The sequence below is a fragment of the Nicrophorus vespilloides genome, unplaced genomic scaffold (assembly GCF_001412225.1).
Source record: "Nicrophorus vespilloides isolate i.1.1-1 unplaced genomic scaffold, Nicve_v1.0, whole genome shotgun sequence".
Lineage (NCBI taxonomy): Eukaryota > Metazoa > Arthropoda > Insecta > Coleoptera > Silphidae > Nicrophorus > Nicrophorus vespilloides.
Window position 1 is genome coordinate 17,699 of NW_017096156.1, and position 12,703 is coordinate 30,401.

Sequence of the window (12,703 nt, forward strand, 5' to 3'; positions counted from 1 at the left end):
AACCAAATCAAACTTAATGTACCTCCATGCCCCTCAAGGCACCTATAGTGTTTTTAATATCATAATTTTTTGGAAAGCCCGCAAATAAAATTAACATAGTAGCCCCAACTATTCTTAATCCGCCACTGCTATCTAACCTATAAATACTTAAAGTTAAAAGATAATTGGGAATCATTGTGTTTAAGCTTCGCCAATAAAAGTTATAGATTAGATTAACTGACGTTATAAAACCATACGTAATTTAACTTTATACAACCTAAATATAATTACATAAATTTGTTGCATTTAAGAAACGCTTGTGAATATTTGTTGTTAGATAATTAAGTTTAACGGTGGAATTGTGATGCTATGAAAAAAGGTTTCTGCAAAACGGGGGAAATCCCTTAATGGTGGTAACGAAGTTTGTCTCTGATAAATTACAAAGTGGGGTAATTATGTAAAATATATATGTAATATCGAGGTATATAATATTTACAGGAGATGCCGCTCCAGATTCTATTAAATTCTCCACTTAGTGTGTATATGTGTATACCATCGACAAAATTATACATTCTTATACAAATTCTGCTGACTGAGTTTTGTTTGATATCTTCGTGCAGCTCTAGCTGTCTTTTATGTTGCAGCCCCTAATAAGGTGTATTTTCGATGATAATAGAGCCTCGGAGATGCTTTTGAACTAAATTGGAATGCGTTTGATTCTGAGCTTGAATCATCGTTGTGCTTTGATGGTGCATTCGAGGACAATTAATGAGCGACGAATGGTCGGAACTTTGCATATTGCAAAAATGGAGCGTGATTTTATGACAATTCGTTGGCGGCAACGAAATGAACGATTTGCATGTCCCGATCAAGTGACATTCGTCTGGCGTTATAAACAAGTAGGCATATGCATGTATATACACATCATATGGGTATCATACATACATGCATGCATGCACAAACATAGAGTCGCTTTAGCCTTTGGTGCACTTCGTTGTACGCGAGAGCCTTTGACAAACGCATAGGCACAAACGGCTACGATCCCCTTGTTTCGAAACAAACGCCGCCGCAAAAGCAGCAGTCGCCACCCCCCGGCATCCAACCCATTGCAATTTTGTGATTCTGTGAGAGTGAGTAAGAGGGAAAGAAATTCCTCCCTAGTCGAGGCACAGCCGCAGTACTCTTTAACATCTCGTAAATTTTTGGCGAATACAAAAGGTGCAAGAGCGCAACAAAATACTGTAAGTTTACGTATGTCCGTTTATGTATTCATTATGTAAACAATTTGTTTCAAAGCAAACTAGAAAACGTTGCTTTAAAATAACTTTAACAAAACTGTCTCTAATTATAATAATCAACAACATTTAAATTTGGCAGAAGTTATGTATAATGGAACAAATTTTAGTTTTTAGTAAATATCAAAAATAATAAACATTTAAAATGCTAAAAAATAATTTTCTTTTAAATCATTGAAATTTCTGTCTTAATTTGGTTTTAAAAGTGAAAACACTGAATTTGAATTATTAAAAAAAAAAATTTTTTTGTAAAAGTTATTGAAATTACAACTTAAACTTTTTGATTCAAATTTAATTAATTATGTATATTAAAACCTAATTTTTCATTATTTTTTTTTTTACAAATTAATTAAATTGTTTTTGTTATGGTTAATGAATTAGATAAAAAATGTTTTTTTTGTTAATGAAAATTTTAATATTATAAATCAAAGTTAAATATGATTTTTTTGAGAAAGTTAATGAAATGTGTTGATTGAAAATTAATTTTGAATTTTTTTTAAACATATTAATTAATATGCAAGTTATCGTATTCGCACTTTATTGTAAAGAATTTAATATGAAATTACAAAAAAGCTTATGAAAATTAAGCAAAATGTCCAATAAATGGACTAATAATACAATTACAAAAACAAACATAAAGTCAACTGCTGAACGGGCTATTTAACATAACTCTATCTGCCCACTGACTAATATTTTATTTGATGGATTAGAATAAAAAAACCACCCAACATAAACATATAAATATTACCATTACTCTTATTGCATTTTTCTCGTTGCTGTTATTCCATAAATTGTATTCAGCTGAAAACCTAACGATGCGACGCCGAAGCCGACACCCATGATGTATTGCATTCGTATGATAGATACGTATCAATATAGTGGCGAAAAACGAGAAAGTGTTCCACCCTAAACAAGAAAAAGAAGAGAAATGCGGCTCAAAAGCACTTTGCAAAGATCCATTTCTGTGCCTACTTTTTTTTTTTCGTACACATGAGTATTTAATATGAAAGAGCAAGAGAAAGTTGCGGAAATAAATAAGGGGGAGACAAAACTAAGAGGCAAGCAAAAAAACGAATAAGTTATTCGAGGGGAGAATAAGAGCGAGAGAGAGAGAGATTCTTCATGGAAGAGATCCACGCAAGAATTCCAAGTTTATAACTTTGAGTTTTATACTTGTTACATAATGTAACACATTTTCACGCAGACTCTAAATGCTATTTTTGACGTTGACAAAATATTTGACAATTAGATATGACACACAATTAGTATACATTTTAATGTTGCGTTAGATTATGATCTTTAACAAAAATACAACTGAAAGATACTAATTAAAGTCCCTTAGGAGCGAATTGAAACTCCGGAGAAAAAACAAATGCTTTAATAAGTGTACTCATTTAATTAGCGGACTGCAACTGCTACGGCAGCAAAAATTTAATTAATGTAAAAATTAAAACTTTAACCGGACAGGAAATGCAGAAAACGATCTAATAATAATAAAAAAAAAGTTGGCGGGGAGCGGAAATACTGGCGTTTAGTTTGATTAAATAAGTTGACTTGACTCGCAGCTCGAAATTACCTTTTTCTTTGTTAAAATTAATTTACCATTTTCTTGCGTTGCGGGCGTCGAGTAGAAATCGATTTGTAACTTTCCCAATTGCAAATTCGCGAGAATTTTTTTTCATCGCATTCCTCCATCCGTCCATTGTTTCCATTTTCGTCCGTCTGATTCACATCCATTTCCTGATCCCGAAAATGGATGTCCGTCCGCATGACGACGAAGACTATATAACCAATTAATCTTCGATTTCAATTTTGGAATTCCTTCCGCAATTAACATTTGCATTTGAATCGAATTGTTTCGTAAACAAAATGCATTTTATTGTTGTCATTTTTTTAATAAAAGTTAATGTCAAAACGTTAAAATTTGTATCGAGAAGATATTTGAATGTCATATTTGTGAGGTTAATCAAATATGACATTTAAAACAATCGAAGTTTTTTCCTTCATAATAATGAATTAATTAAATCAATAATAAATTAATAATTATAGCAATTAAATATTATTTCATGTAATTGAGTAATATAACATAATTAAATTACCCTTTGTGCAATACATGATTATTAATTAAATTCAATCTTTAAATAAACTTAATGCATTCATTCACATTTTACATAATTTATATATTTTAAACAAAAACCTAAAACTGGAGAAAAATTAAAGTAAATGACAACAAGATGACACATTTATTTTTTTTACGTATGTAACAATGTCAAATGTTTCATTTTACTACCCTTGTTGTATTGTAAAAATAAAGTATTACAAAATAACGCAATTTTGAATGAAGGAAGAATTATAAATATTCCGAGTTTTACTAATTATATATTTTCTAATTTTACCTTTTTAAAATGTTATTGTTATGATGTCGTTATTGAAGTTGTGGCAAACACTAAAAGATTTATTCCACGACCTCATTTTTCTGGAATCACATAAAATTAGTTCTTCTAAATTAAAAATAATTATAATTAAGTAAAACGCAGTTTTCAATAACAAAAAATACCGTCGTTTTGTAGGTAAAATGGTAACGATATCCGTTTTAGAAGTGAATGATAATAAACCGTTTTTCGCATTACCGTCCAATTGCGAAAGATCGAAGATGTTATTGAATGCGGAATGGGCAGTTCGAATGCCAGTATAAATACATTAATTTCATTACTTCAAAGCCGGTTTTTCGAACACAAATAGATCGTGTTTATCTTGAAAAACGTTTATTGTGGATTTCGTAGGCTAAATTCAATTTTGTTAGAAGAATACAAAAATTACAATCTGTTAGAATATTTTGCCACGCAACATTAAATTCTAATTTAACACATAATTGGAAAGTAAATAGAAACAAAACTAAATCAGTTTATCAATAGTAAAAAATACCAAAAATTCAAATATACAAAGTTATAATTTAATTACAAAAAAATAACATATGATTAGAATAAAGAAGATATAAATATAAATTTTGGACATAATAAGCATATAGAAGTTTATGATCAAGAAAGTAAAATTAAAAACAAAATATATTGATGGATGCTGCAATCAAAGACAAATCATTTGAAATCACAATTATAACTTGCAAACTTTTGTTACCATTTTTATCTCCACCAAATAACAATAATTTGTCAGCAATTGTATATTATTTGTGGTGTTGTTGTTAATAATAACTTTATCTTTTTTACGTTAAGTAGTTATTTCGAAGGGTTATTAGAGAAAACAATATCGTTTGCAACGTTGCAATTTCTTCGCGTACAAACTGTGGGCGCGTTTGGATAACTGGCGTCGTTAAATTCGGATCCAGTCAATAAAGTCATTAATAACTTTAAAGTGTTTCTAATGGTGGCATCAAGATTTTGTACTAATTGCTTTTCTCAAACTCCAATTCAATTCAATTAGACGAAAACCGTAATTTGGGATTTTCAAAAATAACGACAATTAATTCTGAACATCAGTTGCGAATTAATTACAATTATCTCATTAAGTGAATGAAAAGAGAATTTAATGATTGTTCCTTAAGTTTCAAGTGAATTACACCAGCGTCTCTCAATATTTGGAACAAGGTTACAGCTAAAATTAGCAATACAATTTTTTTAATTTTCTTATTAAGTTTATAAAATAATTTGAAAAAACAAAATAAATATATATAATTTCAGAAAAAAGTCAACTGATACAAAGGGCTATTGATAAAATAAATTATTTTTGCTCAAAATTTCACGTATTTAGATAATGATGAAAATAAAGTCAAAAATTTTCAAAAATAACAATCTAATTATATAAATAATAAAAAAGATTCAATTAATATTGGGTTGGAAAGAAAGTAAGTTCACTTTTTTAGTGTGAAATCAAACTATTTTTTTGTATACAAACAGCTTTAATTGATTATATATTTTCCATTTAGTCCGATGATCTTCTGTCATCTTTCTCACAACTTTATTATTTCGCGCTTATAAACTGCAGGTGCTAATCAGCAAAAAAAAAAAAAATATATATATATAATTGATATTTTTTCATGCAATTCAGCTTTTGATGCGTTTTGCGATTGATATTTTTGTAGACCATTTTTTGTTACTAGTGATGATTTGTTTAAAAAAAAGTGTCGTTTTAATTGCGTTCGAGATGCATAATGCAAATATTGATTCATTGTGTTTAATAAATTGAAAAATATTCAGTTATCGAAATTACATTCTTGCTAGTCCAATAAATTGATTTTTTTGACGATAGAGGGAATCATGAATGAAACAGTTTTTTTTAATGCTTAACAATTATATATAATTGCATTATTATGAAGTCAACAAAAGGGGAAACTCAACAGGTATAAAAGTATAGGTATTAATAACAAACTTTGGTGGTGGGCGTTATTTTGTAGCTCTTGCATAATTAATGTTTGTCGTGATGGATTGGATGGATGGCGTGTCCTGAATAGGTGACGTGCGCATTGAATCCCCTATGTTTATCAGCGGTGTAATGGACGTGTCGTACGACTCCATCGGGCTGCACAATGCTGTATTCACCCTTTACGACATCCCCGTCTCTTTCCTCGTGCTGGCTCTTCTTGTCGCCAGTATGTCCATCCTTAACGCCATACTTGAACTCGTATTTAGGATGATGCTGAAAATACACACGAAAATTTATAGGAATGGTTACTTGAAATAATTGACTTTCAGCTGTATTTAATTGTAAAGAAGAAAGAAAAAATTTAGAAAGCTTTGGAAGTAGCAGTTCCGTGTGTTACGTTCTAGGTCCAATATAAAACAAATGTTTTAGAGCTCACATGGGAAAGCATGATTTAATGTATATAATTGTTAATTTTTCATGATGATTCATATTTAAATAGATAAAACTAAGTAATATTTACGAATGGTTGTGGTTCCTTGTGATGTCCGACGGTGTGATAAGTATTTTCACCGACGACGTTATGCACTGAGACGAAAGATGTGGGATGTTCTCCTCCGAGGACCAGAGCCGCGACGGCCATCAAAACGCAGATCTGTAAAAGTCCAGAAAAATAAGTTGAAAACCAAACAGAAAAACTCAATCATCGATCGCTTACTTTTGAGAGCATTTCTGTACGAGGTATGGAAATGAAGCTGAAGTGCTCTTCGGAACCGAACGGGAGGAGTGATTATGATCGTTCAAGACTCGCGCCACCTTTTATATATTGCTTCGGCTAGAATCGATTTCGAATATTCGGATCAAGTTCAAGTGAAATGCATTCTACAACATAATTTCGTTGTGCAAAATGAACGCAAAGTAAACGAAAAACTAAAATAACCGAGCAAAAAAAAATATAAATACATAATTTGTTCGACAATTCCGCAATTTTTGGTCGATCGAGCAAAACACTTTGCGGTGTCTTTAAAAAGTAAAACTCGTTGTTTAGAATTGTTGCTGTCTTCGTGTGTGTGTGTGTTTGTCTGGATAAAAGATGTTGCAAGTCATTAGATCAGCTTTTCACAATTCACTCGTTATCTGTGCCGGAGAGGAAAAAAAGCTTTGATTTCGTGTTAAGTAATCGATGGTATGCAGAGTATTTCAAGTTCTTTTGCTCTTGCTTTACGTAATCCAAATATTTCCCGGAAGCAATTACAATTTTGATGGTTCATGCATTTATTCTCATTGTGTATACACTGCAGTAATTGATTTGAAATGTATACTTTTCATAAATATAGTTTTATTGAAATAATTAAATAACAAATGATTTTATTATTTAATTGTTATTTAAGGCAGAACGACCTCGGATATTTGATCAATAAATATATTCCTTTGTCCGAAAATAGTTGCTATATTTCAATTTCACGTTCAGATTATTGGAAATAGTCAACTTAATTAATTTCTCTTAACATATTTCTCAGATTTTTTATGAATCTAAGTGTGCGATGGCCAAACTTTGTTTAAATTCGTTTCGCTTTTGTTTTACACTGCTGTTGCAAAAAAGTGATATTCTTACATACTTTATTATTTAACCGCTGTAACATAACCAAAACTTCAAAATGTTAAGAAAATAAACAACCATGACAAAAAAAGTGTGGAGAATTTAGTAATGATGATCGCAAGTGAATTTTGCATCATTTTTTGCAAAATGTTGAAGACGTTAACAAATTCAAACGCAAATTCTCGTTGCAAAATTTTGTTAAATTGTGGAAACAAACTAAAATATATAAAATTAACAGTCTGATGATTAACATTGATTCTTGTAAAAAGAAGTGTGGTAGTAATCTAAAAGACAACACAATCAAAACATTTCCACAATTCCCTTTTGCAAAAGAAGCACATTAAAATCATTGACACATGGATCTAAAATTCCCAAAAATACATTACATGACAGATTGAAAAAATAAAATAAATTAAGAGAGTTACAAGTTTTTGATCTCTATAAAAAGTGATGAACATCTTTTTTGATGTTTTTTTTTTCAATAATTTTTGTTGAAATAATGCTCACAATTTTCATGGCCATCTAAGGTTTAATTAATTGCCAGAATAGCTGATCCATCGAGACATTTATTAATTTAAACAATAATCCATGAAAGTTGACAACTAACTATTGACAAACTATTGAACTTCAGTCTAATTTTTAATTATAAAATATTTTATAGTAAAGTAATCTTTACTCTCACGAACGCATTTATTGAATTTAGTTTTCCTGGATTATCTTTTGTTAATTATTGAATTTAATTATTAAAAAAAAACATATTTAATAACAAATATGAGCTTTAACTAAGAGAGTCTTAATTATTAAAATTATATTGCATATTATTGCCTATAAATGTATTTTACTACATCTAGCTAAACAATTAAAGCAGTTTTGATTCTTCCGAATGTGAATAATTCTCTGATCGACTTGTCATGAGGCTTTTTGTATTCGAATGCTTCTTGGGGTGAACAAAGCCAATTTTTCGCAAGTTACGGTCAAACGCGAAGACTTAGCTGCTTCAATTTCAACTAGCAGATAAGCATCGTCGGTTCCGCTCTACCGAACCAGGATGATTTCTGGTTATTTTTTATTTTTCCTCCTCTTATCCACTCCTCCACACCCAAACATTGCCATTGATGGTGCTTCTGCTGATCATCCTTTATTGTAGCTTCAAACGCAAACTTTTCGCAATTCTCAACGCTTCATCGAATCACGAATATCCTCCCTATTTACTTCAAGCACTCACAAAAATAATATAAACAAAAAATCTATAAATTTTGTAATTGTTCTGCTTTAATCCAAAGATTTTTTTATGAAAAAAAAGGAGCGAACCGAGTTCAATTCCATTGAAAGCGTGTTTCCTTTTTTTGCTGTTTCCCCATGGGAAATTTAATTAATTCCGATAGAGCAAGCGGCGATCGCATGCCTGGTGTAATGGTGTAGGCGGTGGTAATCCAGGATTGGAGTATTGGGGATCGTACAAGAAAAAGAGACGAAGAAGAAAACCTCGCAGGTACATAAAATGATATTGTTATTACCTCCGCATTTTTTACGGTACATGTAAATGCATTTACAACCGGGGGAGTGGAAATTGAACATTCCTCTTTATCGGAATTTCATCGTGGAAAAGCGAGGCTTTACTTCCGCAGCGCGGATCGGATTAGAATAGAAGCGGGAGTTGGTAAAATAAATAAACATAGAACTAAATTCACGTGAAGAGTACTGCGATTCTTGCATTTTCATGTTTCCACTAACTGCTGCACCCTTAAACCGGGCGAGGCGACTCCGGTAACTTGATAGTAACAAAATTGTGGATCTACGTTATTAATCTCAAACCTACGTAAAATAATATTTATATATTTTAGTGTTTCTTTCTAAATAATTTTTTTTCAATAAGCGCAATGCGCAATATTCCATAATCACATTCACTCGATCTGTTCACTAAAAGTCATTGCTATTAATACAATCCAATAGTATTAATTTCATATGCCATTCAATTGATTAGTTACTTCAAATGATTATTAATTACGTTTTTTTATCAACATTTTATAACGTTTTTTTAAATGACATATTAATTTGTTTACAACATTCAGAATATGTCATTCTAAATGTCATAAAAAATGTATTTTATTTTTATTTACAAAATATTAGTGATAAAAGCTAGCTTTGATATTAAGAAAATTAAATACATTGTTTTTGTATGAAATGTTTATTTATAAACTAAAATCATGCACTACCGATATTTAATCGACTGATCTTAGTTTGAAATTCGCAATAACAGCTGTAAGGTATCAAAGGTAATAGCTGATAATTCAGTTGTTAATGGAAAATCCATTCAATGCGGAATGTTGTTTGTTGTTATCGGGTTGAACTTATGTTTTATTCTTAATTATGCGTGAAACTAGGATCAAGTGTTAATATGACAAATACGACTAGTAGCTTGTTCACATTTCATCTAAGAATAAGGATAAAATTCTTATTCTACCTATGAACTTAAGTAAATATGGGTGTTGGGAGTTTAAGCATGTTTATTTGATGGAATTGGTCCCTCTGTATATTGGTTTTTATCATATTATTAGTTAGACACAACACATTATATCATAATTTGACGTTTATTATGATAGCTATCAAAAGTGACAGGAAACAAGTTTGAAGGCAATATTGAAAGATATATCTTTGTATATTGATATTTATTTTAGATTTTAGAATTGAATGAACATTGTTTTTGGTACGTGGTGTATGTGGTCTCATTTAGTGCTTGCGAAATGAATAATAGATCAGTGGTGGCTTTCGCCATGGTGTTTGTATGCGGTCTGCGGATGGACGGCGTGTCCGGTGTAGGAGACCTGAGCGTTGAATCCGCTGTGCTTGTCTGCGGTGTAATCGACGCTCCTGATGACGCCGTCCGGTTGAACGACAATGTATCCGCCCTTGACAACATCCCCATCCCTTGATTCGTGCTGAGACTTCACATCTCCAGAGTGCAGATCCTCCACTCCATACTTGTAGTTGTACAGTGGATAATGCTGAGAATCATAATAAGTTCATTACCAACTAAACACATAAAATTGAACAACAATCAAACAATTTCGAAATACAAAGTTGAAACGTCACCGACAACTATCATCCTGATGACAGGAATAATAAATTATATTACTATAGTGTTACCATTGAGATGTTGGAGACTAAATGTGATTGAGACGACAAATCAAATTTAATTCTGCAAATTACTTAATAGATTTGTCATCTAAACATGCTCTTGAAATTATTGAAAAAAGTTTGAAACGAACGTATTCGGAATTACGAAAGTCGATACTTGTTGCTTGTTTGCTTGGAGTACGTGCAGCTAGATTTGTAATTCGTATTGGATGAAATGAGCGTTATTACGTGAGGGTGGTGTTCCTCCTTTCCGGCGTGTCCGTGCGATCCTCCGTCGCCCCCGGCAACAGGTATAAAATGACTGTTTATGTTTACATAAGAGGTGGCCTGGTGATGGTCGTCAGCAGCAACGAATGCGACGATTACGAGGACAGCAAGCTGCAAATGAACGGTTTGTCATCATCATCATAACGACAATAGTTTGGAATAAACCACCTACCTTGTACATGATTCTTTGTTGGACTGTTGGTTGTTTGGATGAACAAATTGTACTGATATCGATGGACTCCAAACGCTCCCATATATATACAAGAATAGATTAACGCTGTTCAACGAATCGTGCGAAAATCGAAACCAATTTCGACACACATGCTATTTTTTTACTATAATAAATGAAGAAATCGCCGAATTCTAGAAAGGAGTAATTAGTGCTGTAATCAATCAAGGCTTATTCAATAAAAAAATATAGTAATAAACAGTAAATGCACTTCCTGAGCAAATAAACCATGCAAAATCAGTTCAATCAAAACACTATGAGAAAAAAAACTACAATAGAAAATTTAACAGTAAATTATCAATTTAATTTTAAAGCATATATAATATATATATATATATATATTTGTACTTTTAAAAAGTAAAGCAAAATGATAACTTAGTTTTGTTTTAAAAATGCATGGAAAACTTTAAACTTAAGAATTATCAATGTCTGTTAATAAATGCACCCAAGTGCGAGAATATCGTAAATGCGTAAAATTTAATACAATACTTTATGTAAATAAAATCGAAATAATTCGCGTAAAACTTTGGCCGTCCGGTAGATTTATTAGGTGAATAGAAAATATTGTAGCATCTGCGTCGAAAGAAAACTTATTTTATTTATTAAATAAACTTTTATCAAGTAATCCTACTGTAATAATAAAACATTTTTATCATGTTATTAATAACATAATTAAAAATAAAAATTTAATATTGAAAGCTTTTTTGAATAAACAACGACTTTGAATCAATTGTGAATCAAGAAGCTATGATGTAAGTTTGAAAGGTATTTTGAGTCAGAAAAAGATTACGTGTAATCAAAAAACAAACATAAAAGTATTTATTGTGGTTGGTATAGGGGTGTATGAGGTAGATGGTTTAAGCATGAGCAGCGATAGATTCGTAAGCTGCGGCAAGACGAGCGAGAGCTTCTTTATGGGCAGCGAAGTGGATGGCTTTGGCTTCGGCGATTTCAGCGCTGTTGTCAACGGTCTTCGGCTTCGGTGGTGACGGAATGATGTCCTTGGGGGCTGGCTTAGCTGGTATTTCGAAGGTTTCCTTTTCTTCCTCCTCTTCTAGAGGTGGCAGAGAGGCCTTCTTCTCGGCGACGACAGCCAAATGATGGGCACGTACGGCGGCGACCTCAGGAGTCTCCTGCACCTGCTGAGGAAGATCTCCTTCAGCGGTGAATCCAGCCTCGGAAGCAATGTAGTTGATGGTGTGGACGGTTCCCTCCTTGTCGGTGTATGTGAAGGTTCCGATCACCTTACCACCCTGGAATCCTTGCTCGCTCCTGCTGGCATCTTCGGTCTCGTATTGCAAATTGTAATTGCCAAGGGTATCTTGGCTCAAGGAGACCTTTGGCTCGGCAGGTTTGGCGACGGCCAGAGCTACGAAAGCGGCAATAACAATCTGAAATCGAAATAATTATTATCGTTTACACAAAATAATAAACCAAAATAATACTTACGAAGGTTTTCATATTGATGTAGTTGTTGTTGTTGTTAGTTCGTTGGATGTTGAAACTATGATTTCCCAATTGGAAACCCTCCGTATTTATACCGAATCCAATCAGGATTTTGTTATGTGTTTTGAGTCGATTAGCCTTTATGAAAGTTGTTCCAGACTCGTTAACGTTCCCGAAATTTGAAAATTTACTAATTGCCCCCGAAAAAAGCAAACAATGAATGAATAAATCGCATTCTTTATTTTTTCACTTTCCGGAATGTGTGTTTTGTCTGCATACAACCTCATCCTCATGTACAGTTTACATTTTTTTGTACTCTCCCCACAGGGCCTATCGATCGACCTAGAAACCCATTTAATACTTCTCTACTCGCGA

The 12,703-nt window shown here is 32.1% G+C and overlaps 2 protein-coding genes across 2 annotated transcripts; both read right to left on the reverse strand.

Moving 5' to 3' along the window:
- Positions 1 to 5,670: 5,670 nt before the first annotated feature.
- On the reverse strand, positions 5,671 to 10,946 carry LOC108569833. The gene is made up of 6 exons (XM_017931540.1): positions 10,826 to 10,946; positions 10,615 to 10,764; positions 10,022 to 10,253; positions 6,367 to 6,413; positions 6,172 to 6,303; positions 5,671 to 5,924 (listed from the first exon to the last, which is right to left on the reverse strand). Exons 1-6 carry the CDS (start codon positions 10,832 to 10,834, stop codon positions 5,694 to 5,696), a joined length of 801 nt encoding a protein of 266 aa, XP_017787029.1. The 5' UTR covers positions 10,835 to 10,946; the 3' UTR covers positions 5,671 to 5,693.
- Positions 10,947 to 11,715: 769 nt separating this feature from the next.
- Positions 11,716 to 12,478, reverse strand: LOC108569834. The gene is made up of 2 exons (XM_017931542.1): positions 12,332 to 12,478; positions 11,716 to 12,273 (listed from the first exon to the last, which is right to left on the reverse strand). Exons 1-2 carry the CDS (start codon positions 12,341 to 12,343, stop codon positions 11,740 to 11,742), a joined length of 546 nt encoding a protein of 181 aa, XP_017787031.1. The 5' UTR covers positions 12,344 to 12,478; the 3' UTR covers positions 11,716 to 11,739.
- Between the last annotated feature and the right edge of the window lie 225 nt (positions 12,479 to 12,703).

What these genes read in the sequence shown, in the direction of transcription:
- LOC108569833 (XM_017931540.1), bottom strand. An exon ending in GTACAGAAATGCTCTCAAAA is followed by an intron (nt 6,304 to 6,366) that starts GTAAGCGATCGA and finishes GGACTTTTACAG; the next exon opens with ATCTGCGTTTTGATGGCCGT. An exon ending in ACAAGGAACCACAACCATTC is followed by an intron (nt 5,925 to 6,171) that starts GTAAATATTACT and finishes GTGTATTTTCAG; the next exon opens with CATCATCCTAAATACGAGTT.